Below are 27,010 nucleotides of genomic sequence, written 5' to 3'. Positions count from 1 at the left end.
TGTCTTTTTTTTCCTTCTTCTCGTGCATAATCAAAGTCTCCATTACATTCAGGAACAATTTCTTAAGAGCCTTAAATTTTATAATTCCTGGTTCCTAACAAATGGAGTACATTCATTTTCTCTTTCTTTTTAGTTAACGGGAGACTTTCATTATGTTGTCAAGAGTTGCTTTTAAGCGGGTTGATAGCATTTGCGATGCCGTGTTTAAATGCCTTGTGGCAAACGCCAGCTTGGTAAGTTTTTAATTATTAAAATAAGAGCGCAATGAGAGCGACTGTGAACTTGTTCATTCCTTAATTGGGGAGGGTTAGGTAACACTAAATAAGAGAGCAGGAAGCAGACATTAATGTGCTTCCAGGCAGCTGAAATGAGGAAGTGACAGCTTCCTTCCTGTACGGCAGACTTTGCAAAATGAAAGTTGTACATTGCAGGCATTAAAAAGTAATTCGTCTCTTTCCTCCTCCCCCCCCCAAAAGTAAATACTCTATTGACTAGATTTCACAGAATAAGAGTTGGTAGATTTGGCGGGTCAAATCCCGAGTGCCGCGTAACAGAGTGAGCGTCTGTTACTCGTCCCAGCTTCTGCCAACCTAGCAGTTCGAAAGCACGTAAAAATGCAAGTAGAAAAATAGGGACCACTCCGGTGGGAAGGTAACAGCGTTCTGTGCGCCTTTGGCGTCTAGTCATGCCGGCCACATGACCACGGAGACGTCCTCGGACAAGCGCTGGCTCTTCGGCTTTGAAACAGAGATGAGCACCGGCCCCTAGAGTCGGAAACGACTAGCACACATGTGCGGGGGAACCTTTACCTTTACCTTTTTTTAGATGGCTTATGCCAGAGAAATCCAACGTCCGTATTAGCATGCCGTTTTGTAGTTTAGCAAAAGGGGGCACAGTGGCTCAGTGGTTAAAGATGCTGAGGTTGACAGCCTGGGTTTGAGACCCGAGCACCACACGATGGGGGTGAGCTCCTATTACTTGCCCCAGCTCCTGCCCGCCCAGCAGTTCAAAACATGCAAAATGCGAGTAGATCAATAGGTATCGCTTTGGCGGGAAGGTGATGGGTTCCATTGTGCTCAGTGTAGAATCATGCTGGCCACATAACCACGGAAATGTCTTCGGACGACGCTGGCTCCTTTGGCTAAGAAACGGAGATGAACACCATCCCCTCGAGGCGGACGTGACCGGACGGGGGAAAAACTTTGCCTTTTCATATTTTAGCAGCTGAATCCAAGCTATTGTGGACTTTTTCACTTGGCATGTGTTTTAAATCAGTCAGTAGGAGCCACGACTGATTATGAGTCATGCGGAGTTGTAGGTCTTGCTGAACAAGCACTAATACCATTTACGAATATAGAATAACAAGAGTTCAAAGGGACGTTGGAGGCCTCCTAAGTCTAGCTCAAGCAGGAGACCCTATACCAGGGGTAGGCCACCTTGGCTCTTTTATGACTGGTGGACTTCAACTCCCAGAATTCCTGAGCCTGCCATGCTGAGGGGAAAGGGAGAGGTTTCCAAGCTGAGCCATGGTGGCTCAGGAATTCTGGGAGTTGAAGTCCACCAGTCATAAAGCGGCCTAGGCCAGGGGTAGGCAACCTTGGCTCTTTTGTGACTCGTGGACTTGCAACTCCCAGAATTCATGAGCCTGCCATGCTGAGGGGAACGGGAGAGGTTTCCAAGCTGAGCCATGGTGGCTCAGGAATTCTGGGAGTTGAAGTCCACCAGTCATAAAGCGGCCTAGGCCTAGGCCAGGGGTAGGCAACCTTGGCTCTTTTATGACTCGTGGACTTCAACTCCCAGAATTCCTGAGCTGGCATGGCTCAGCTTGAAAACCTCTCCCTTTCCCCTCAGCGTGGCTGGCTCAGGAATTCTGGGAGTTGAAGTCCACAAGTTATAAAGCAGCTTAGGCCTAGACCAGGGGCAGGCAACCTTGGCTCTTTTATGACTCGTGGACTTCAACTCCCAGAATTCCTCAGCCAGCGTGGCTCAGCTTGGAAACCTCTCCCTTTCCCCTCAGCGTGGCTGGCTCAGGAATTCTGGGAGTTGAAGTCCACGAGTCGTAAAAGCCAAGGTTGCGTACCCCCCTGCCCTATACCATTCCAAACAAATGGCTGTCCAATCTCATCTTACAAATCTCCACACCAACTTCTGGAGGCAAGCTATTCCACTGATTGACCCTTCTCATCACCAGGAAATTTCTCCTTATTTCTAGTTCGGTTGTTTCCTTATTTTTTTCTTCTCTATTCGGGTTCGGGATGTGAAGCTTTGTTTATATTTCATTTCACAGCTTTTTTTCATTGAAATTGATTTTTTTTGATGTCTTCATTCAGTTGATAGCCTCCTTAAATTCCGTTGTGTATATTATTCGGTCAATCTTCTGCCTGCTACTTTGAATGTGGCATAATAGCTGTCTTGTTAGCGTTGGCTTTCTCACAGTCGGCTTTTCCAGACCCAAAAGCGGCACATACAGTGTTTCAAAATGAGCCCTGGTGAATAATACTAGGTTAATAAAAAGTATTTACAGAATCACGGCAACGAAGTTGGGACGAGAGCCTGCAGTTGGGCTGGATTCCTGTTTAAAACCAGATGTGAAGATGATTACATTCAACCCTTGGAACAAAATAACTCACATTTGTGGGTTTGTGTGGCGGAACGACGACGAGAGCTGATGGAACGGCGTTGCTTTTTCCGATCGCCAAAAGATTGGGCAAAATAGATTGCATTGTCTTTTGCCTCCCCCAATAAATGGCTTTTTTAATAGTTGTCTTCCTTTTATGATGATGATGATGATAACTTTATTGTCACTTTGAATGTACACCAATCGGCATACATCAAAATGAAATTTCGTTGCATACAGCTCTTAAAGGGTCACCACCTCCGATATATACTCCTTGTTCGGGGCCCGCTCAAATTTCACATTGTCCATTTTAGTCTCTAGGGAGTGAACGATGGCAAACAGGACAGATGGAAATGGGGCTCCATGTGGATTAGCCCTCAAGTTAGCTTGTATTCTGACAACCTCGACTTCTTTCCTTTTTCTGATGCTGACTCTTCCACCCTTTCCTTAAAGAGGCCTTGCTTCTTTTCGCCCCTGGAGCACGCTGCTGCCGCAGCCACCAACTCCTCCAAAAGCCTCTCTCTCTTGCTCTGGGCCTGCCGACAGCCTCATCCAGTTCCTTCGCTCCATAAGCTCCAGGTCCTCTCCTCCTCTGCCTCCTCTGGAAACAGCCCTGATTTGCAATACAATCCATCACTGGGCCAGCAGTCAGATCTTGCTGCTGGTCGAACAAATTCAAACAGCGCCAACGACTTTTAACGGTCTCACCAACAGTTCCAAAACAACTAGAAACTCGCCAGGCCAGCACAGATTGTCGGTCGTATGTCGTATGTTACCTTAGTTCCACCATGTTGCTCAAACACGTTAAAATCTTCCTGATCATGTGGCCTATAGCCCTTACTATCCCTCCCAAAACTATTTTAGTGCTTGCGGCTTGTTTCTTACTAGCAGGTGACACATGCCTCGGCCATTAACATTCATTTTTTTCTTTTTAAACAGGTATTCGTTACAGCACGGAAGTGAGTGTGGATGAAGTAAAAGCTTTAGCTTCTCTTATGACATACAAGTGTGCAGTAGTTGGTAAGTAATTCCAAATGAACGCCTGGGACCCACACGTCCCTCTAAAGCCAGGGCCTTTAATTTTGTCAGATGTTTTATGAGCTGTGTGGGATTATTCCCATGTAATAGCTAGTAATTTTGGGTGGGTGGGCTGCACTTGCAAGGTCTATGCTTTCCTTGGAGTTTTTAATTTTTCTGTTTCCTTGGCGTGCCTGAAAATGAAGGATATCCAGTGGGTGGGATTCAGCTGGTTCGCACCACTTCGGCAGAACCAGTAGCTAATTTTTTGTTGCCCAGGCCCGGAATGGACTTCCGCAAGCGTCATCTACACACACAGAACCGGTTGTTCACCTATTTGAATCCCGCCACTGAGGATATCGCTGGAGTAGAGCTGTCTGCTCTGCCACTTTTTAGAGCAGCTTTTCAGAAATAACATTTCCAGTCTTCATCCAGGCTCAGCGTGTGCAGCTCCTTTTTTTCCGTTTACGAAACAGAGAAAAAGTTGATTAAATCTGAGGTTAACGCTAGCTTTTTAAAACTCCTGTCCTGGCTGATCCAACTTAGCGAAACAAGAAATAGTCAGCATATCTCCGAGCAGAGCGGTGCCACTGGTCTTAAAAAGGCCTGAATCCGAAAAAGTCCCTCGACTACCATCAAACCTTTGTAGAGGTTTGCGGACCTAATTAAAAGTTGCAATATATAAAAAGAAATATGCTCTTTTTCATACGTAAACAATTCTTGTAAAAAAAAATCAGTTGTGAATCTCTTTTCATTATGTTGAAGAGCATGCTGAATTATTTTAAAACAAATCATTGTCTGTGGGTTGTGGTGGTGGTTGTTTTTTCATTCCCCCCCCCCCATTTTCTGTTGATATCTCTGTGACTAATTCCTGAAGTGGAAAAAGCAGACAGGCACCCGAGCTAGTGATAAGTTAAATCTTTACCATCTTTACATTCTTGTCCTTTGTTTTGTTTTTTTTAAACTTAAGCGTGAACATTTGTTTTCAGATGTGCCATTTGGTGGTGCAAAGGCTGGTGTTAAGATCAATCCTAGGCTATATACAGTAAGTTCAAATTCCAGAAAAATATGCTTTTAATCGGCATGTTTAGGCTTAGATATCTCAAGCGCTGTTTTCCTGACATAGACCAGTTAGGATAATGCAATGAATTCTGTATTTTCTTGGTGTGGGGAGATTAATTGTATACATGCATACCTAGCAATAAACATTTGAATCACAGGAAAAGTTGCCAGTTCAGCCTACGAGTGCTGCCTGCCCTTATTTTGGTCAATTGAGGCTGTCACCCTTTTTTCTGAAACAAAAAGAATGACTTGGTTAGCGGCCAAATTGTGCCCATGTCCCTACAGGTAGTCCTTGACTTACAACCTTAATTGACACCCCCAAATTTCTGCTGCTAAGGGACACATTTGTTAAGCGAGTTTCGCCCCATTTTATGACTTTTATTTGCCACGGTTGTTTAGTGAATCACTGCAGTTGTTAAGTCAGTCACACGTTGTTGTTAAGCGAATCTGGCTTCCTCATTGACTTCGCTTGTCAGAAGGCCGCACAAAGGGATCAAATGGCCCCGGGACGCCGCAACCGTCACAAAATATGAGTCGGTTGCCAAAAAGCTGGATTTTGATCACGGGGAATGTTGCAACGGTCATAAGTGTGAAGAATGACCACAAGTCATTCTTTTTGAGAGCCGTTGTAACTTCGGACAGTCACTTAAATGAACTGTTGTAAGTCAAGAGTTACCTGTATATAAGGAAGCATGCAATATTGATCCAATGTTGCATGTTTTGGCCAATATGCCAATAAAAGAGCAGTTTGCCTCGCACGCTCTCATTCTACACAGGTTAGAATGTAAACTAGAAACCGCTTCGCAAGCCAACCTATGTTTTGGAGGTATGTGCTGTGCAGTGACAAACACTTAGAGGAATGAAATAAAAAGGATTTATTCCAATCGGAAGGCTTCAAGATAAAAAGGGTGGTTCAGAATCATTGCATTAGAATATTGTAATGCTTCGTTTTATTTATGGTGTGTTTCTAGCAATCCTAAAGTGACAGTTGGCTCCATTAAAAGTCGTTAACAATGAGACCGTGGAGATCTAGAGCAAGGTCACAAATCTTAAAAACAGCTGTTGTTGTGAGCTGCGAAGTCGAGTCCGACCCATCGCGACCCTATGGACAACGTTCCTCCAGGCCTTCCTGTCCTGGAAGCATTAAAAATGCTTAATGTGACCGCAGTGACCGATTAGCAATAGCAGACTTATAAACCGCTTCACCGTGCTTTACAACCCTCTCTCGTAAGGGGTTTACAGAGCCGGCACGTCGCCCCCAACAATCTGGGTCCTCATTTTACTGACCTCAGAAGGATGAATGGCTGTGTCAGCCTTGAGCCAAGTGAGAATCGAACTCTCTCCTTTTCTTTCTTTACTTGGAAGAGGGAGGAAATTTTACAGCGCAATAAACACATTTTCCCCGCGATCCCGTAATTTTTCCCTGACCTCACAGCTGTCCCGTTGTAGAATAAGCTCCCTTCCCTCATGCTGGCATTTTTGAGTTCAGAGGTCGGGAAGGATCAATAGCAGCAGTTACTTTCCAAGTGCACATCAAGTCCAAAACAATGGGTTGGGCTGGTACCTCACTTTTTATTGCAGGGTGGCTAGGCCTGGATTAGCAGATAGCCTATGGCAGGGGTAGGCAACCTTGGCTCTTTTGTGACTCGTGGACTTCAACTCCCAGAATTCCTGAGCCTGCCATGCTGAGGGGAAAGGGAGAGGTTTCCAAGCTGAGCCATGCTGGCTCAGGAATTCTGGGAGTTGAAGTCCACCAGTCATAAAGCGGCCTAGGCCAGGGGTAGGCAACCTTGGCTCTTTTGTGACTCGTGGACTTCAACTCCCAGAATTCCTGAGCCAGCCATGCTGAGGGGAAAGGGGGAGGTTTCCAAGCTGAGCCATGTTGGCTCAGGAATTCTGGGAGTTGAAGTTCAGGAGTCATGAAGGGGCCTTAGTTCCCCCACGCTGACTCAGGAATTCTGGGAGTTTATTTATTTATTTATTTGATTTATATACCGCCCTTCTCCTGAAGGACTCAGGGCGGTGTATAGGGCAATAAAATAAGAATACATTAGTTAAATAAATTTTAAAACCCAAATCCATCAGGCCAGGCCGGCTTGTTCGAATAGATAAGCTTTTAGATCACGCCGGAAGGAGCGAAGGTCGGGGGCCATCCGGAGTTCAGCTGGTAAGCGGTTCCACTTGAAGTCCACCAGTCATAAAATAGCCAAGGTTGCCTACCCCTGGCCTAGGCCTAGGCCCCTTCATGACTCGTGGACTTCAACTCCCAGAATTCCTGAGCCAGCCATGCTGAGGGGAAAGGGAGAGGTTTCCAAGCTGAGCCAAGCTGGCTCAGGAATTCTGGGAGTTGAAGTCCACGAGTCATAAAAGAGCCAAGGTTGCCTATCCCTGGCCTAGGAACTATTGGCTAACCCTTTGTTAAAATCATGAGCGTTGACCTTAGGCATTGCTTGCTTGCCCCCCTCCTGGATATTAACTCTCTCCTTTCTTGCTGTAGGACAATGAACTGGAAAAAATCACAAGACGGTTTACCATAGAACTTGCAAAGAAAGGCTTTATTGGTATGTAATACTGGAATATCTGTATTGATTTGGGCGAGAGGGATCATTCAGCAGTACTCTCCAACTGTGCCTTCACCCACCCACCCTGCCCCCAAAATAGCACTGGTAACTTTTATTTTTTTAAACATTTTATTAGATTTTATAGGGTTAAGAATAACATTTTGGAAGGCAATGTGGTAATTGGCTTAAACAGTAGGTCAGTAATACAATCATTAGCGAGTATCTCATTTTACGCCATCAAATATTTCTTCTCGGTTTCCGTTGACATTTGCTGTTTCATATTTATGCTAATAAATTTCTAATTATATCAAAATGCAGTAAAAAATTTCAGTATCTCATTAATAAATACTTTTTTTCTTTTTGCTTATACATAATAGATCTCAGTAGACAATCGATGTCCTGTTACAAAATTTTACCAACTTTGATTTTTAGTTACAGTATTCCAATTTAACCTTTAATATCCATAGTATTTAACTTCCAGGTAACCCAAATTTCCTTGCATCTCATTTCATAGAAATTTTAAATATCTAAAATACACCTATTAAAACTTAAAATATCTTCTTATTCTATTCCATAAATATTTTCTACTTCCCATCCTAATAGATCACCGCCTTAATAAATAGAGTATCTTATTAGCTCAGATGCATCATCTATATACACTGGGCTAATCAATCATTCAAGCCTATTAATTTAAATTTCCCTTGTTAATCTAAATCTTCAATATTCAACCAATTAATCCCCTGTGGGTTTTTTTTGCTACTTTCTGACTATTTTAAATCTAGTACTCAAATTTCCTTTTATTTCAGAATCTCCCTTTAGCCCACTAACGGACAGTTTAGGATCCTCTCTAATAAAACAGTTTTTCTAATAAAATTAGAAATTTTTTCAACTTAATTCTAGCTTTCTTGTTTTGCCAGCCAGGTTTGCATATCAGGGCTTTTAAATCATCAGATAGGGGTCTCTTCATTCTTGTGCATATTGTGTGGATTAAAGGAGACCATGTAGTTGCTAATTTTCTAAGAAGAGCACTGGTAACTTGAACGCAGTACTGCATATGTGGTACTGAAAGACAAGAGTGTTTTTGTTTCCTTATTTTAATTAATCAGGTTACAGCAAAAGCCTTGGCTTGCATGCTCTGTGCATTTGGCTCCAGGGATGTTGGAAAATTCATTTATCTGGGAACAAAATTCTTCCAAGTTGATGAATTGTCACACCTCTGTCCTCAGCACTCCACATCAAGCATACCTACAGAATCATATTAAAGAAATCAGCTCTTTGCTTGGCTCATTAAGCTGTCAAATCAAAAGAGCAATTTGTCTAATTTGTTCACTTCATAACCGAGCTCTGGGCTGGGTTGGAGAAGTGCCTGGTTTTATCCTGTTCTCTTTTTTGCTGTAAGCATGCCGTTTGCTCTTTAATAATCTCTCCAGCATCCAAATCATAGGAACAAATTTCCCTTCCCTTCTTTCCACCCGCAACTATTCCGTGGACCCTGAGCCCTTTCTGGAAGCCAGGGGCCATTCCTTGACAAGATGCGATAGAGCAGAACAAACGGCTTGAGAAAGAAGAAAAACGTACAATTTATAAGCATCCTTTGGTAGCTTGGGGTACAAGTCAGTATGTTCCACCTTCCCACTATCTTTAAAAAACAACAACAAAACTTTAAGGTACAGATTACTTTTTTTCTAGAAGTAGGGATAGTCTTCTACTTTTTGTCTTCTAATTGAATGGGGACGTTTCCCTCCATTTAGACCACAATCGTTGCATCCATTAATAAGGACAATGTTACTTGTATTCATGGCTTTGCAGCGTAACCTTAACCTAACCATAAGCAATACCACAGCTGAGTCTTCTGGTTTCCATGCACGGAATGGTCTGTGTTTAATGGTGCGTTCCCCTCTTTGTTCCTGATTGCGCCAAACAGGGCCTGGTGTGGATGTGCCCGCGCCTGACATGAGCACCGGTGAGCGGGAGATGTCGTGGATTGCAGACACCTACGCTAATACCATAGGACACTATGTAAGTTCTGAACCGAAGCGCAAGCTTCGCTTATGGCACAGTGGCCTTACGACATGTTCTTCAAGTTGCGTGCAACCTGATGTCAGTGCTGCAAACACTGACATGTTTTTTTTGCACTGACAATATAAGAGACAGTCTTTTGTTTAAACTGCTTCGCTTTGAATCTTGAAGGGAGGGAATTTTCTAACGGCTATTTTGAGAAGATTAGAAAAGCCCGCGTACAGAATGGGAAGGGAAACCTCATAATGTAAAACTAATTGGATAATGTGATTTATGACATGTAGATAAGGGCGGGGATTGTGTGTGTGTTACGATGGGTTTTGGGGGAAGGAGATTTCAGATTCTGGCATCCCTCCACGAGTGCCGATGTTTCGTTTCATTATTAAGACTTTTTAGATAAACAATAGAGGGACGCGGTGGCTCAGTGGGTTGGGACGCTGAGCTTGTCGATCAGGAGGTCGGCAGCTTGGCGGGTCGAATCCCAAGTGCCATGTAACAGTGCCTGTTACTCGTCCCAGCTTCTGCCAACCTAGCCGTTTGAAAGCACGTAAAAATGCAAGTAGAAAAATAGGGACCACTACGGTGGGAAGGTAACAGCGTTCCGTGCGCCTTTGGCTTCTAGTCATGCTGGCCACATGACCATGGAGATGACCTCGGACAAGCGCTGGCTCTTCAGTTTTGAAACGGAGATGAGCACCGGTCCCTAGAGTCGGAAACGACTAGCACACATGTGCGGGGGAACCTTTACCTTTACCTAGATAAACAATGCTTGCATTTTGCTTGAACTGTCTCATTTATCGGAACCATGACACCTAACATAGACCTGGAGCAGATTTGCAGTTCTTTGGAAAAACAGTGTAAGGCCAACATAAGATCTATAGGTCTGCAAGCATCACTGTTGAATAAGAGTCTGTCCTCCAATAGTTTTAATTAGAAAAACGTATATCTCTGAAACGCTTTCCTGCTTGAAACACGAAGGGTCCTTGGTGCTCTCCGAACTTGGTTTTCCTGCGGACGTCTCAGTACCCAAACTAGGTAACATCATCAGGAACCAGGATGAACTCTTTCATAAATCAAATTCCCCAAATAGAATTGCAATGTAGGGGTTGTCCTTCAGCTTCAACTTTCTGTCTGCAGAATGATGAGTCCAGCTAGTTTTAATTCTCAATTCCACGCAAAGCTTTTCCTCCAACGTGACAGGTGGTGGCATCTGTGCCTCTGTTGTCCCCCCCTAGTGATGTGCTAGGTGATTTGAGTGGGAGTCACCTAACATGGGATAGGAGAGCTTCTCTGCCACACATTACAAAAAAGATGCTGAGACTTTGGTGGAAAAAAAAGTGCAGAGAAGAGCAACTGAGATGATTCAAGGGCCCGGAGACGAAAACATAACGAATAACGGTTGCAGGAATTGGGTTTTGGGTAGTCTAAAGAAAAGAAGAAATAGGGGTGACGTGATAGCCGTATTCCAGTGTTTGAGAGGCTGGCGCAAAGAAGAGGGTGTTAATTTGTTTTCCAAAGCACCAGAAGGCAGGATAAGAAACAAGGGATGGAAAATAAGGAGAGAAGCAACCTGGAATTAAGGAGAATCTTCCTAACAGTGAGGACAATTAACCAGTGGAACAGCTTGCCTCCAGATGTGGTTGCTTCACCACCGAAAGTTTTTAAGAAGAGACTGGACAGCCACTTGTCTGAAATGGTGTTAGGATCTCCTGCTGGAGCAGAGCGCTGGAAGACCTCCAAGGTCCCGTCCAGCTCGATTTTGATTCTGATCTGCTCCTGGAAGCTTGCAGATCAGTTAAGATCTATTTTGTTTTATAAGCAGCCATCACGTAGGACAAACCTCTTTTCTTTTTCACATCCTTTTTCTCCCTACACCACAGTGCTCCTCAACCACATAGAGGTTAACCTCTACCTCATAGAGTTAATACAATCTATCGAGTCACATTCAAAGGCCCCGCTGGCTTCTCTTCCTTTGCCTGCTAGTTCTCTGTGTATTGGAGCCATAAATGAATCAAGATGCACATGGAGGAGGAGGAGATCTTGGCACGTTGGCAAGGTTCGATGGCCCAAGCTTTGGCCTTTGTTGCCACTCGAGGTTAAATAATGTTAAGACTTTGATTAACCTGTGCTAGTAATCTGTATTTAGTTCATTGCAACATAACTGGCGTTCACATGTTGAGGTGGTTGTTTTTGCATTGTTGGTGCGCACTGTAAAGTGTTAACAAACTGGCATAAAACTATGGAAACAGTTCATCTCTCGACATGAATTGCATCCATGCCGTAATAGCCCTAAAACGAGACCAGGCCCGATTCTAAAAAAAACAATCGACAATATTTAATAATAATTGAAAGCTCTGCTCTCTGATTTTGACAGCTGCATCAATCGACTGGGGAAAATAATCTTTTGGGAAATGCGGTCGGTGCCAGAGAGCTTTTCTTTTGAATTCAGTTTTGTACCTAATCGTCCTCAATTAGAAGGCAGGGGAGAAAAATTGGAGACTCGGGTTTTTTCTGGGCCACAAAAAGAATGTCCTTCCTTTCAAAAAAAAAAAAAAATTAATTATTCATGCATGAGCAAGCATTTGAATTATTCCACTTCGGTTCATCTGAGTTAACATTTTGCTTATTCAGGGCGACCATGGAAACAAGTTTTCTGAACAGCCTCTTGACTGACTCTCCATGGACTTCTCTCACATTTTATTTGAGATGGATACTGCTTAAAAAGTTTGGCCAAAAAAAAAAAAATCACTCCAGATTGCAAGACTATTCAACCAAGTGACAGATGCTCCGCATGTAAATTCTTCAGACCTTTGTTTTCCCACACACACACACATTGTGGAGAGGAGAGAAAAGGGGAAAATAATTTTGCTCTTTAGTATTCTAGTCAATAAAGCTGCAGCTCTAAGTAACTTTTCCCTTTTTTGGCCAGATTTATTAAGAGAGGTTTTTCCTGCCTTGATTCACTGGCGTTCTTCTCTTGTTTCCAGCAAATTGCTAAAAATAGACATGTTCTTGGTCTTGGGTCTAGCGCAATAGAGAATTCACTGGAAAATCCTCATTTTATATCGTAACCGATAGCTCGTTGCCTAAAGGAATTGATCTATTGCTGACTGGTGCAGTTCATGAATTTAAAAGCCAGTGGCATTTCCTTGTAGGGATCGCCTGCGTACGATGCAATGCTTATTCAAATAAACAAATCTCACCTACCTTGTGATTGGCTTCATCAAAGATTTTTGTGAAGCTCAAAAAGCTGCTAATAGACCAGAGTTGATTAACCAAAATATGTGTGTTTTATAGGATGTTCTGATCGAACGTCTACGGAGATCCTCAGTCATCCAGACCACGGGCTTTTTCAAAAGGCAGGTGGATTGTCCTTGTTTTTCCTTTGAAGACTTTTCACTTCTTATCCGAGAAGCTTCTTCAGTCCTGACTGAATTCTGAAAAACGAAGAACATCCACTTTTGCCTTTTGAAAAAAAAAGCACTTTTGGGATTCTGGCCGAAAGCGTTTCAGTTTAAGATTAGATGAACAGTTTTGTTGTTTCGTTGCTGTTCCAAGGTGCTTGATAATCTCCCTTATCTAGACAAGGGGAGAAGAATTGAGCCCCTAAATAAAATTTAAGATTGGTGCAGAAAGTGATGAATTGTAGATGCAATGTTTACCATCCAGATGTACTATGCCAGAGCCCGAACGGGGCACAGAGGCTTCTAGACCGTGTATAGATACAATTTCAGCCTCTCTTTCCCATTGGTTAGGGCAGGGGTCTTCAAACTCGGCCCTTTTATGACTCATGGACTTCAACTCCCAGAATTCCTCAGCCAGCATGCCTGGCTGAGAAATTCTGGGAGTTGAAGTCCATGAGTCATAAAAGGGCCAAGTTTGAAGACCCATGGATTAGGCCCTGCCATCTCTCCTCTGTTGACTAAGCTTCAAATTGCAAAGCTGAACACGGTTGAGCAGAATATGCCCGCAGAGTTTTAACGGTGCATAATGTGGGAACTATGACAACAACAGCATTATACACTTTATAACAAATGAAACGCAAGAGCTTCATTTCGTATGAGTCTTGACTCATCGGCCAAAGAAAATAATAACTGGAAGCGGTGAGTCAGATATATTAAACCTCGAGACAAGCCAAGAGGGAAGAACATTTGTATTTTGAAAGAATTCCCATCAAATGTAAACAAAAGAGGGGGGAAAAAGGAAAGCAAATACAGTATGAGCTAAATTTGTGACGTTCTGCGTCAAGTCTTTTGGGCAGCTGTCAAAAAACGTGAAAGAAGTTGTTTCTAAGCACAATTCTCAAGGACTTTCTCGCAGGCCATCTTGAGAAGGAATTTGAGCAACTTTACTGTTTCTCATTAAGAAGCAATTTGTGCCTTTGTGCTCTGGAGCAGAGATGTTTCTATTTTCTTTCTAACACTCCTGCTGCGATCCGTTACTGAGGAGGGGAAAAAATAAATAAAAAGAGAAGCTTGCAGCTGGATGTTTATATGATAAGATTCCTGAATTTCAGTCCCTTTCAGAAATTCAGAGAGCACTGGTAAAATTGCAAATGGATTGTCTCCATCTTGCCGCGTCAGCCAGGATGGAGAAACGCACAGCGCTCAAAGTGCGAACCCCACAACTCCGAAACCAGAATGTTTGGTTTGGTATTTGTGACTTGGCGTGCAAAAGTTGGATCATGAGATACACAGTTACGCAGACCCCAATTTTTTTCCCCCGTTTCTGGTCGTGGCTTTGGGTTTCTTCATGATTTGCAGTGCATTGTTCTTTGAAGAATGCCAACATGTACAAAAAAGTAGAAATATAACCCAGCTACGTTTGAAGCTGGCTCCAGCGAGGGCAAAGTGAAGCAGCGCCCACCGTTCTGAAGAATCACGCCAGCAAAACCCGGAGGACGTTTCCATCTTTCAGCTTCGTCCTAAAAGTCAGATAACGCAGTGTAGAAAATTACTCCTCACGGAGGAGGCTGTGATGTGTGAATATGGCCGTTCTTGGATATCGGAGCCCAGTAAAGGTAAAAGTTGACAGAGGAGGCGTTAACACGTGGCAGAGTAGATGTCAGAGTAGATGTCAGATGTCTCCAATCTGATCCTTTAAGAAAGAATGACCCTCGACTCCATTGGGTTGGAGTGAAAGTCTTTCTTACTAAAGGATGTTGGCTGCTGTAAAGTCAGGCGAGCTCTGGGCTTCCCATGCTCAAAAGACACACAAAGGTATCCCCTCATTCTAGTCCTTCCCTTGTGACCAGTCCCATCTTCAGCCAATCTGAACTGTGTTTTGAGAACACTGAGGTGTTTTGGATAATCCACGTTCTTTCTCAGGGCGCCTGGTCTTGGATACTGGTGCGAGCTGACTCTGAGCTTCTCTGGGTTTTTTTTTTATCAGCTGTCATTTCCCCCCCTCCCTTTTTCCCATCAGGCCCACCCCCAGCTTTATGGCCCCTCTGCCCTTCCTCCCCCTTCTAGCCTTTGACGGCAGGATGCCTGCGAGGCGCCAAGCTGAGCCTGGCGGACCTGACAGTAAACGTCTTGAGAACGTCTGCCCATTGCTTTTCGCCTGAACGTCCTTCCTCTTCTCTTGCAGGACATCAATGCACACGCCTGTGTGACAGGGAAACCCATCAGCCAGGGTGGGATCCACGGCCGCATCTCGGCCACCGGTCGTGGCGTCTTTCATGGGATCGAGAACTTCATCAACGAAGCGTCGTACATGAGCCTCTTGGGGATGACTCCAGGATTTGGAGATAAGACGTTCGCTATCCAGGTAGTGGATTCGCAAGAGTCACATGGGGGAGGGAGGGAGGGAAGGAAGGAAGGAAGGAAGGAAGGAAGGAAGGAAGGAAGGAAGGAAGGAAGGAAGGAAGGAAAGCCTTGAGATAAGATAGTGATATCCTTAATTCTTCAGGCAAGGAAGTTCAGCAGTTCATACGCGTGAGCCGCACAAACTTTTAAATCAGGTGTTAGACGTGTCTTCCTCAAAACTGGAAGAATACTGTTCTGTGTGGTTCTCTGCAGAAATTCTATGAATGCACATATTCAGGAATTAATTTATGATCAAGCGGTTTAGGACTGTGCCCCAGGCTAGGAAGTCACAAGAGGAAAAGTACATTTTGGGGTGTGTGTGTGTGTGTGACTGATAAACTACTCGCATATCAAGCCAAGAAAATGGCAAGGATGTACAGCAGTCCCGCATATCCTTGTCATTAAGAGTTGAGGTTTGATTTCTGAATAAACAGAATGTTGGAAGAACATTTCTCTCACATTAAACACATAGTAAATTTCAGCCAAATGATTATTACAAGTAACACGTGAGTGGCATTTTTGCGGCCACTGTACCGGCTGTCTACCCATGAATGGCCATGAATAGGGTGGTTTTGATTCTAAAGCTTTTCTTGCAATAGCAATAGCACCTCTATATCGTTTCACCATCCTTTTACAGCCCTCTCTAAGCGGTTTACAGAGTCGGCGTGTTGCTCCCAACAATCTGGTTCCTCGTTTTACTGACCTCGGAAAGATGGAAGGCTGAGTCAGCCTTGAACTAGTGAGAATCGAACTGGCAGCGGGCGGAGAATCAGCCTGCAATTCTGCCTTCTGACCACCGCGCCACCTGAGTTCTTTAGAAAGTTGATGGACTGCGTGAAGCTGCTCCTAGAAAAATTAAGAGGTTCAAGCAAGACTAAATAAAAAACTTTATTTTCCCTTCTTTTAAAATAGGGATTTGGCAACGTTGGCTTGCATTCTATGAGATATCTTCATCGCTACGGAGCAAAATGTGTAGCTATTGGAGAGAAAGATGGTGCTATTTGGAATCCCGATGGACTCGACCCAAAGGAGTTGGAAGATTATAAGCTGGTGGGCAAAACAGTTTACCGTGGTTAGCTGTCCTGTTTCATTGGCTGTGAAGCTTAGCAGTCACACTGTTGGTTGTATTAGAAGCCTTTATGGCTAGCTAATAAATAGAGAAAGAACCTGTGGCTCAGGAAGTTAAATCAACTGCCTAATATATAATCAGCCCAGGTTCGAATCTCAGATAAAAAGGGTATGACTGACTGATGAGAACATAAGAAGTTCGAAATGGTCATATCAGCCTCCCTAAATTCTTTATTAGCAATTTGAATAATTTACATATATGTGTATGTGTGTATGTGTGTATATATGTGTGTGCGTGTATGTACACACACACACACAAGTTTTTGTGGGGGGGGGTTGAAATATAGGACCTTAGTCCAGGAGTATCTTTGAGTATGTGTAGTCTAATGAAGAAAAGAACTAGGGGTGACACGATAGCAGTCTTCCAGTATTTGAGGAGCCACCACAGAGGAGCCCCTGAAGGCAGGACAAGAAGCAACACATGGAAACTAATCCAAGGAGAGATCCAAGCTAGAACTAAGGAGAAATTTTCTGCCAGTGCGAACGATTAACCTGCTTGAGCAGAAGGTCAGGTTACAACAGGGGTCTCCAACCTTTCCAGCTTGGCGGCCCGGTGGGAAAGGGGGGGCAGGCACATTTATGCGCACATGCACCCAGACGCAAATGTGGCTGCACCTGGCTGCATGCGAATGAGGCCACGAGCATGTGTGTGCAAATGGGGCTGCTAGTGCCGGCATGAGGCTCGTGGCGAGGCTAACGCTGGTGCAAGATGCGGGGGTTGAGCACATGCACACACCCATGTGTACTGGCCAGCACTCACATGGTCCGGTATGGGCCGCGGCCCATAGTTTGGGGACCTCTGGATTAGAAGACTTCCAAGGTCCCTTTCCAACTCTGTCATTCTGTTCTGTTAAGCCACTAAAGCGTGGTAATCTCCGTCGTTGTCTCCCAACAGCAACACGGATCCATTCTCACCTATCCGAAAGCCCAGACTCTCGACTGCCATATTCTCGAAACCGACTGTGACATCCTCATCCCAGCGGCCAGTGAAAAGCAGTTGACAAAAGCCAACGCGCACAAAGTCAGAGCAAAGGTAAGATGGACGGGCAGCGTGGGTTCGAGGCTGGCTGCTCTAGCTGAGACCGTCCAGTGCCAGGTCCCTTTTTTTGCCGCCTCAATTGAAGAGATCCCCTAGGCTTAATGGTGGTGCTCTTCTGTTCTTTCCAGATCATTGCTGAAGGTGCTAACGGGCCCACCACCCCTGAAGCGGATAAGATATTCTTGGAACGGAACATCATGGTTATTCCAGTAAGGTTCTTTTTGATAGTTGTTAATCTGGGCATGAAAAACAATGTTAAGGTGATCGATAGAGATGTTGTTAATTGCAGAGTCATGTCTGACCCATTGCAACCCCATGGACAACGCTCCTCCAGGCCTTCCTGTCCTCTACCATCTTCTGAAGTCCATTTAGGCTCAGGCCTACTGCTTCAGTGACTCCATCCAGCCACCTCATTCTTTGTCGTCCCCTTCTTCTCTTGCCCTCAATCTTTCCCAGCATGAGGCTCTTCTCCAGCGAGTCCTTCCTTCTCATTAGGTGGCCAAAGTATTTGAGTTTTAGCTTCAGGATCTGGCCTTCTAAAGAGCACTCAGGGTTGACCTCCTCTAGGACTCACCGGTTCGAATGCCTTGCAATCCAAGGGACTCGCAGGAGTCTCCTCCAGCACCATAATTCAAAGGCTTCAATTCTTTGGCGCTCAGCCTTTCTTATGGTCCAACTTGCACAGCCATACATTGCAACTGGGAAGACCATAGCCTTGACCAGGGCTTTTCAACCAGTGGTACGGGTATCACCCGTGGTACATTGGCACCTGGCAGGTGGTACGCGACCATCCTAGAATAGTGGTAATGGGGGAGGGGAATGAGCTGAACCGGTGGCAGCACCGCACAAGCCTGAGCAAGAGATGGCTGGAGCTGCAGGGCTGTCAGGGCTCAGCGGAAGTGCCAGGATCAGTGCTTCTTCAGGGCTGTCAGAGCTTGGTGGAAGCACCAGGATCAGCGCCAGGCTCCTGTTGGAGCTTGGCGCTGATCCTGGCGCTTCTGCTGAGCCCAAAAGAAGCATCGATCAGCTGGAATGTTGCAGCATCCCCAGTTTTTGACACCTTGCTAGGCGACTGGTGGTACTCGGATGTTGCCATATCCTAAAAGTGGTACAATAGGTGAAAAGGTTGAAAAGCCCTGGCCTTGACTATACGCACTTTTGTTGGCAGGGTGATGTCTCTGCTTTTTAGTGTGCTGTCTAGGTTTCCCATGGCTTTCCTCCTCAGGAGCAAGCGTCTTTTAATTTCTTGGCTGCAGTCGATGGAGATAGCTTCTGATTTTATTTTATTTTATTTTATTTTTTTAAAAAAGAGCTATTCTGCAGGGTTTTTCTTAAATAAACAGAATGGATCTTAATCTGTTTTCAGGAATGTATATTTTTAGTAGCAAATGAAGCTATGAAGGCTGCCTGCCTTTGGCTGTGTTGGACACGCACACAAAAAAAAATCAATGTAGAAGATAAAAACTGGTTTTTTGCCTCATCCTCAGTCATAGCCTGGTATTGGGGTCTCTCACCTCGGCAGCTTTTGTATGATTTGTGAACTTCAACTCCGAGAATTCCTCAGCCACCCATTCAGTTCCGGGAGCTGAAGTCCACAATTCGTAAAGTTGCCAAGGTTGGAGACCCCTGCGGGCCTAGCAAGTCCTTGATCTTGGTCCATAAGGAAGGAAGTTGTGTTGAACACACACCCCACTCTTCCTCCTTGCCGTGACTTAGTTTGGAAGCAGGAATGAATCTCCCTCAGGCATCCTCAGCCCCCATCGAGCTCTATCAGCAGAGGCAGGACCTTTGGATCTTCACGATCTCTTTGATTGACTCCCCCCCTCCCAAATTCCTCAGCTAGTCTGGTAGTGGATGGGACGGAACCTTCATCTTGATTTCTGACAATTCCACCCCACGTTTTCAAGAAGCTTTTGGGGTTAGTTGACTAACCTTGTGGATGGGAAGGTCTTCAACCTGAGGAGACTTCAAGCTATTGACCAAAGTCAAGTAAACTCTTTTCTGAGAGACATCCTCCTTGTTGGGGACTGTATCCTAAATGGTGGCTCAAAGAATACAGCCAATTGGGTGGAAGTAGAAATGGATTCCCTAGAACAGGGGTAGGCAACCTCGGCTCTTTTATGACTCATGGACTTCAACTCCCAGAATTCCTGAGCCAGCCATGCTGGCTCAGGAATTCTGGGAGTTGAAGTCCATGAGTCATAAAAGAGCCGAGGTTGCCTACCCCTGCCCTACAACCATTAAACTAGTTCCTGGGCTGCTGAACAGGATGCGAAGGCACTTACGTATTCCTTTCTGCTACTCTTAGCAGAGAGATACCTCCTTATTTTTCTTCAACGCCTTGAGTTTTATTTACGTACTCCTTTATCTAATATACGCGGCTGCCCATCTCGCAACAAAGAGACAGACAGGCACACACAACGAAAGAGTCGTAAAAATAAACATCAGACACGGTCATAGAGACAACGCCCGGGGTTCTATCAACCGTGAACTCTTTATTCTTTTGAATTCTTTGCTCTTCCTTTGATGTGCCTGTTAATAAGTGTTTTTGACAGTCGTAGTTTGTCAGTTCACTTTTTAAGTCGATGACCGTCTAAGTGCAGAAAGTCAGGAGCCCAGGCAGTGCAAATGAGTATATAGGCTTATTTCGAGCTGAGGCACTTTACAAAAGACTGAATTGCTGACGGTCAAAGCAAATTAAATCTTAACCCGCCCGTTCGGTCTAGATCAAGGGGTGTCAAAATGCTGCGTCGTGCCGAAACGGGGCCCACCCCATTGCCGGCAACGGGAAAAAGTCGCGGTATGTTGCGCCGCGTTAACGTTGCGAGTTTGACACCCCTGATCTAGATCGTTCTTAACCTTAAACCGGTCTACTGATTGTTCATTTCCTCCCTTATTCTCTCTCTCTCCACAGGACCTTTATTTAAACGCTGGCGGTGTGACTGTGTCTTATTTTGAATGGTTGAAGAACCTGAACCACGTCAGCTACGGCCGCTTGACCTTCAAGTACGAAAGGGACTCAAATTACCATCTACTAAGTACGTAGAATGGGTTCTTCCCTCGTTATATACCAGCCTTGGCCCACTGGGTGGGCATGTCTGAGCTGCTTGATCGCTTTCAGAGGTGTACCGCGCCAGATGGCTTTCACTGGTTTTGGGCTGGAAATTATAGTGGTGGATTTTTGGCATTGCATTGCTTGAAAGTTTGGGGCAGATTAATGGCATAAGAGGAAATTGTAAGAGGAAGTAGATCTACTGTAAAGGTAAAGGTAAAGGTTCCCCCGCACATACTACTTAGCTCTCACAAGCTAGCCATACCCTTCTGCGATTCCTAGAGGTTAATAAGAGGTTAGCACAGCTGCCTAAGAGGCAAGTGGCCCCGGGTTCACATTTCAGAAGGATATGGCTAGCTGATGAGAGCTAAGTAGATTGAAATACCTGTACTAGTCTCCCTTTAACTCTTTGTCAATGAATTTAAATTTAACATGCTTAAAAAAGGTAATGGTTCCCCCGCACATGCATGCTAGTCGTTTCCGACTCTAGGGGCCGGTGCTCATCTCCGTTTCAAAGCCGAAGAGCCAGTGCTTGTCCAAGGACGTCTCCGTGTTCATGTGGCCGGCATGACTAGACGCCAAAGGCGCACGGAACGCTGTTACCTTCCCACCGGAGTGGTCCCCATTTTTCTACTTTAATTTTTACATGCTTTCGAACTGCTAGTTTGGCAGAAGCTGGGACGAGTAACAGGCGCTCACTCTGTTGCGCGGCACTCGGGGTTCGACCCGCCAAACTGCCGACCTTCTGATCGACAAGCTCAGCGTCCTAACCCACTGAGCCACCACGTCCCACATAGATCTACCTTGGCAGCACATTAGAGAAGGAAGTTTTTTCAACTCCGAGAAGAACTGTCTTTTGATCACCCAGTTAGTTCCCTTGGCCAGGAGATTTAACCGGCTGTTTTCCTTCCTTTAGTGTCTGTTCAGGAGAGCTTGGAAAGGAAGTTTGGGAAACACGGGGGAAGTATTCCGGTTGTGCCTACTGCAGAATTCCAGGATAGAATATCTGTAAGTAGCTCTTGCAGAAGTTTAATTTCGTTAAGAAGTACGTCTAAGCAAACTCTGCGCCGTGCAGCAACAAAACCCACAGAGAAATCTGAAGAAATAAGCTAAAACGCCGCACTTTTAACTCTGCTGAAGGCTGACGTTTCGGCTTGGCTCGTATTTATAATGCCAAGAATAAATGGACTGGTACGCAATACCGCATTTCCCCGAAAGTAAGGCCTACGCTGAAAATAAGCCCTAGCTTGATTTTGAGGTGGGTGGGTGGGCCTAATACAGGCCCTATCCCAAAAACGCCCTAGTTTTTGGGCAAGGTGCAGGTCTAAAAATCAAGCTAGGACGGGGATTGGTGGGGTGGAGCTGCCCCATACGCCCTACACCCACTTACCATTGCGGCCAGGCCTTTCCAGAAGGCCACTGCAGCCGAGAACCGAGCTGTGGCTTGAAGGCCTCATAGGCCTTCTGGAAAGGCCTGGACTGCAAAATTGCAGGCCAGAATGCAACCGCAGGACAAAGCTGCTCTTTCAGCCGCAGAAGGAAGTGGGCCATCCGGGCAGGGCTGTTGCATGTCGGAGGTGAGTGGAAAAGATACCTCTCGGAAATAAAACCCGGTATCTCTTTTGGAGGCCAAAAACCCAAATGTCATGGTTCCGACAGATGGAACTCTTCAAAGAACTTCGAGGCATTGTTTACCTTAAAGAATCTTTATTCGAGAAGCATAGCATCGGCACTAACACGGTCGAAGCCAAAAACTGGATTCACTTCCTCTGCGCCCATAGTATCAAAGCACAATTCCCTCCTCCAGTTGATAAGTCATAAATCCTATACTCCATTTAGTTTGAAATGCGGGCTCTCCCTCCATTTCTCCAGCCCGCCAAATCTTTATCCTCTCTCATTTCAATAACCTTGGTTCCCACACTAGGTTCAGTATTGTTATGTCTAGCTAAACTCTCATGCACAATACTCCCCCCCCCCCACGCCAGCATCGTCTAACTCTAAAAGTAAAACATAAGAAGAAAATGGTTGCATCTGTTGTGATTCAGCGTCAGCCTGTGGTTTTGGCAGCTGAGTCTGATGATTCTGAAGAGGAGGAGGAGGAGGGGTTTGGAGAGCCTTCGGTGTCAGAGGAAGGTTCTGTTGCACTTCAGAACTCTCAGCCTGGCCCCTCCCGTCTTGTTCCTCCTCAGACTCAGCTGTGTGAGCATGAGGGATTGGAAGAAGACGATCCACAGCTGGCTCTGTTCAGGGACGCTAGGAGCAGGAGGCAATCTAGCAGAGCAGAACAGAGGAAAGCAATGAGGCAACTCGGGAGAAGGCAGTGAGAAGCCACACCTTGGCACTGCTGATAAAAGGGGAATGTGTGGGAGGTGCTGGTTGCTGAAGGCAACCGTTTGAAGATCTTCTGCTAGAGTCCTGGTCTGTTACTCTTGTTTAACTCTTGTTTAACCTTTTGGTTTAAATCTTGTTTGAACTTTTCGTTTAACTTTTGTTTGAACTCTTTGTAAATGAATTTGGTTGGGTTTTTTTTTCCAGCCTGTTGATTATAAAAAGGGGTTGTCCCTGACATTCAAACAGGGCCGGTCGTAGGCTGGAAAAGAACAGCATCTGTTAACTGTTGTCAAAGCAAAAACATCCGATGTTAGCAGCGTTGACACCAAAAAACAAGACCGGGTCTTATTTTCGGGGAAATGCAATATGTACGTTGCATATGATTTTTTATTTTTTTTAGTTCGGCAGGTATAAACCTCTACCGACCCTGTTTTTGACCCGATGTTCAAGTAACTTTCAGTTCACTAATTTCCACTAAAAGGCGGTACCTAGAAATGACATTATAGAGGGGGATTTGACCGACTCAAGCCAAGCTGGTTGACTTTATAGACTGGGCTTTTGATGGCTGTTCATTTCCCCACAGGGCGCCTCAGAGAAAGACATCGTGCATTCGGGCTTGGCCTACACCATGGAGCGATCCGCGCGGGTAGGTATTAAACATTAAATGCCATGGATTTATTTTTTTTATTTTTTGCTTTTGCTTTATTTTGTTTGCCTCATGGCGGAAAAATTAGCCGTGAGAAGCAGAGGGGTAGCATTGATGATTAATGTCGCCCTTAGCAATCCAGCTTCCTCTCTTTGGAGATGAGAAGGCAGAATTATCTAGGGCCACAATTGTTGGAGGGGAGTTGAGGCAACAGCCCGCGAAGACCTTTATTGAAAAGACAAAGCTTAATATAAGCCTGTGTGCAATTGTGCCGTCAAGCGTGTCGGCTTAATCCGAGGAAGCGGAGGTTTCTCTCCGTTGCTCTCTTGTGGCGAGCAGAGTAACAGAGTTGGAAAGGGACCTTGGAGGTCTTCTAGTCCAACCCTCCTGCTCAAGCAGGAGATCCTGTACTCCTGGAGTTGCAACCACAATTGAGCCCGACATTTCTGTTGAAAGTGTGGAAAAACTGTTATGACTCACTTATTTCAGTGCCGTTGTAACTTTGAACAGTCACTAAACGAGCTCTTTTACGTCGAGGACTAGCTGTACCATTTCAGACAGACCGCTTGTCCAATCTCTTCTTAAAAACCTCCAGTGCTGGAATTTGGCCACTGGAAATTATCCTTAACCGTGTCCCTTATTTTTGCGCAGTTTCACAACTAGCTGAGTTTTGAATTCCCCCATTTTTTTAAAATGAAAAAATGGATAGATCTCTTAACAAAAGCCTAATGGGTAACCCTCTAAATCAGGGGTCCCCAACCCCTGGTCTCTGGACCGGTCGGCAAACTAGCAACCGGTCGGCACAAGCAAGGAAAGCCCCATCCCCAGGATGCAGGCAACACACAAAACCACGCACCCTCCGGCCCCTGGAAAAACCTCTCTCCACGGAACCGGTCCCCGGTGCCTCAAAGGTTGGGGAACCTCTGCTCTAAATATTCCTCAGTAATAGCTTCTATTCTCTGAACCTGGTTTGCTTTAGCTAGAGCTAATAGCAGTTGGAAAATCCAGTACTATTCCCACGAGCCTCGTTCCTCCAGGTTTGATTTACAGGTTTGCAGGTCACCCCAGAGGGACGCGGTGGCTCAGTGGGTTAGGACGCTGAGCTTGTCGATCAGAAGGTCGGCAGTTTGGCAGTTCGAATCCCAAGTGCCGCGTAGCAGAGCGAGCACCTGTTACTCGTCCCAGCTTCTGCCAAACTAGCAGTTCGAAAGCACGTAAAAATGCAAGTAGAAAAATAGGGACCACTCCGGTGGGAAGGTAACAGCGTTCCGTGCGCCTTTGGCGTCTAGTCATGCCGGCCACATGACCACGGAGACGTCCTCGGACAAAGCGCTGGCTCTTCGGCTTTGAAACGGAGATGAGCACCGGCCCCTAGAGTCGGAAATGACTAGCACGCATGTGCGGGGGAACCTTTACCTTTACCTTTAGGTCACCCCAAGCCTTCCCAGAAAATAAAACACGAAGGCAGAACTGTTCAGCGGTTTCCCACGAGGATTTGGAAAAGCGTGGCAAAGGTCCTAACTCTGCCATTTTTTAAATGTCCCACAGCAAATCATGCGCACCGCCATGAAGTACAATCTCGGTCTGGACCTGAGAACAGCTGCCTACGTCAACGCGATCGAGAAGGTCTTCAAAGTGTACAACGAAGCTGGCCTGACCTTCACATAAACGGCCTCTCGGTCTCAGCCTGACACGCCGTGTTCTCAGTCCTGTTGGAAAAAAAAAAAGCTTACAAGAAGTTTACACAGAAATCCCTTTCTCACTTAGCTGTAGAGGATATGATTCTCAATTAGCTTCCGTTCAAGCTAGTCTTATATATATATATATATATATATAATACTGGGGAGGGCGGAGGGAAATCCATGGATTTAGGCTTCCGAGTCGAGAGACGACTAAAGATAACCAGCTCATCTCCACCGCCCTAAGATGTTTTGTAGGTTTCATCTTGAGAAGTTACACCTTGTGTTCCCTTTCTGTCCTTGCACGGAAGCGTGGCTTTGCCACGCTAAGCAACTTAGCATCGCTTCTGACAACGTATAACGCTGAAGCAAATATTAAAACTGTTCAAGCACTTTGGCTTCAGGCAATGCTACACTTGTAGTTTAGGCACTTTTCAGTAAAAAGTTCTTTTGGATCGGTTCTGAAGACTGGGTGACCTTCAAGAAGTAACCTAGATTTTCCATTTTTACAGCTAACAGGAGCCAGAAGCCTTATTCCCTTTAAGCAAGGGTTGTGTTTCTTCTTCCTTATTGTTTATTATTTTTTTTAAATCTTTCCTCCTGCTACAGGCCTGCCTCTAAATCATGTACTTAGCCTCACCTTGATTGAAGCACTGTCCGGTTGTACGCAAAAGAGAGCGAGCTCCAGGAATTGATTCTTTTTATAAGCTGAACGAGCATCGTTGATGTACAGATACCCTGGGAGAATGGCTTCTTGTTTAATCTTGTCACTACATATCCACTTAGCTTGTGTATTTTTTTTAGAAAAAAAGGATAACACGTACTTGAGCATAACCTTGGGAGGGTCTGAAGAATTTTTGTAAGTTTTTATTCTTCTTGGCTCTTAGTTTACGAAGTGCTTTTAGCATTAGCGTTGGCCCGTTGAACAATTAAAACGTAGAAATTATTGGCACCAAGAAGATGGGCAGGCACACTGACGTAGTTTTTGCTCCATTTGTCTGGAAATGCTGATGTTGGGGGGGGGGGGAATTGGTTAGAGGGGGCCTTGGATCAGGATTGGATTGTTCCCGTAGCTGACTTGAAGGTCTTGACATGGTCTTGTGTCCAGATGAATTCTATAAAGTGTCAAGATTTATTTGTCTAATCAGTTAGGATGTTTTTAAGTTACACCCTAGCCTCTCCTGGAAATTCGTTCTTTTTTTTTCTAGCTCCTTTATAATTCATAACATAACATGGCAACGAAAGCAATTATTAAAAGTTGACATTTTGAAACATACTCTGGTTTGTGTCTTTTCTTTGTTGTTGTTGTTAGTTGCGAAGTTGTGTCCGACCCATCGCGACCTCATGGACAACGTTCCTCCAAGCCTTCCTGTCCTCTACCATCTTCTGGAGCCCATTTAAGCTCACTCCTCCTGCTTCAGTGACTCCATCCAGCCACCTCATTCTCTGTCGTCCCCTTCTCTTGCCCTCAAACTTTCCCAGCATTAGGCTCTTCTCCAGTGAGTTCTTCCTTCTCATTAGGTGGCCAAAGGATTTGAGTTTTAGCTTCAGGATCTGGCCTTCTAAAGAGCAGTCAGGGTTGATCTCCTCTAGGACTGACCGGTTTAATTGCCTTGCAGTCCAAGGGACTCGCAGGCGTCTTCTCCAGCACCATAGTTCAAAGGCCTCAATTCTTTGGCGCTTAGCCTTTCTTATGGTCCATGTTTCTTTTCTACTCCGCGTAAATGGAGACCGGCTGGGATCTGACTGTAAACACCATTCCCGTTGACAAAGGCCCAGAATTTTTCAGTCATTCCTGGAAATTACATACATATAAGCATGTTAATGAAGGGATGCGGTGGCTGAGTGGGTTAGGACGCTGAGCTTGTCAATCAGAAGGTTGGCAGTTTGGCGGGTCGAATCCCGAGTGCCGCGTAACAGAGTGAGCGCCTGTTACTCGTCCCAGCTTCTGCCAACCTAGCAGTTCGAAAGCACGTAAAAATGCAAATAGAAAAATAGGGACCACTACGGTAGGAAGGGCACAGCGTTCCGTGCGCCTTTGTCGTCTACGTC

The 27,010-nt window shown here is 45.2% G+C and overlaps 1 protein-coding gene across 2 annotated transcripts in view; it reads left to right on the top strand.

The window, feature by feature from the left end:
• GLUD1 (glutamate dehydrogenase 1) overlaps positions 1 to 26,232 on the top strand; it is a 35,022-nt gene extending 8,790 nt beyond the window's left edge. The window contains exons 2-14 of one of the 2 annotated variants that reach the window (XM_083364236.1): positions 3,557 to 3,637; positions 4,624 to 4,679; positions 7,194 to 7,257; positions 9,182 to 9,276; positions 14,866 to 15,045; positions 15,996 to 16,133; positions 17,107 to 17,244; positions 17,379 to 17,459; positions 20,165 to 20,288; positions 21,219 to 21,310; positions 23,217 to 23,279; positions 24,828 to 25,069; positions 25,111 to 26,232. In XM_083364236.1, the coding sequence (XP_083220362.1) occupies positions 3,557 to 3,637; positions 4,624 to 4,679; positions 7,194 to 7,257; positions 9,182 to 9,276; positions 14,866 to 15,045; positions 15,996 to 16,133; positions 17,107 to 17,244; positions 17,379 to 17,459; positions 20,165 to 20,288; positions 21,219 to 21,310; positions 23,217 to 23,279; positions 24,828 to 24,947 (1,232 nt within the window). In that variant the 3' untranslated portion in view covers positions 24,948 to 25,069; positions 25,111 to 26,232. Of the gene's footprint in view, positions 1 to 3,556; positions 3,638 to 4,623; positions 4,680 to 7,193; positions 7,258 to 9,181; positions 9,277 to 14,865; positions 15,046 to 15,995; positions 16,134 to 17,106; positions 17,245 to 17,378; positions 17,460 to 20,164; positions 20,289 to 21,218; positions 21,311 to 23,216; positions 23,280 to 24,827 lie in introns of both variants that reach the window. The other variant, XM_083364237.1, reaches the window with a different exon arrangement.
• Positions 26,233 to 27,010: the final 778 nt, after the last annotated feature.

Source organism: Vipera ursinii (genome assembly GCF_947247035.1).
Source record: "Vipera ursinii genome assembly, chromosome: 5".
NCBI classification, from domain to species: Eukaryota; Metazoa; Chordata; class Lepidosauria; order Squamata; family Viperidae; genus Vipera; species Vipera ursinii.
The sequence above is the reverse complement of the archived record's forward strand: the minus strand, read 5'-3'. Positions and strand labels throughout refer to the sequence as shown.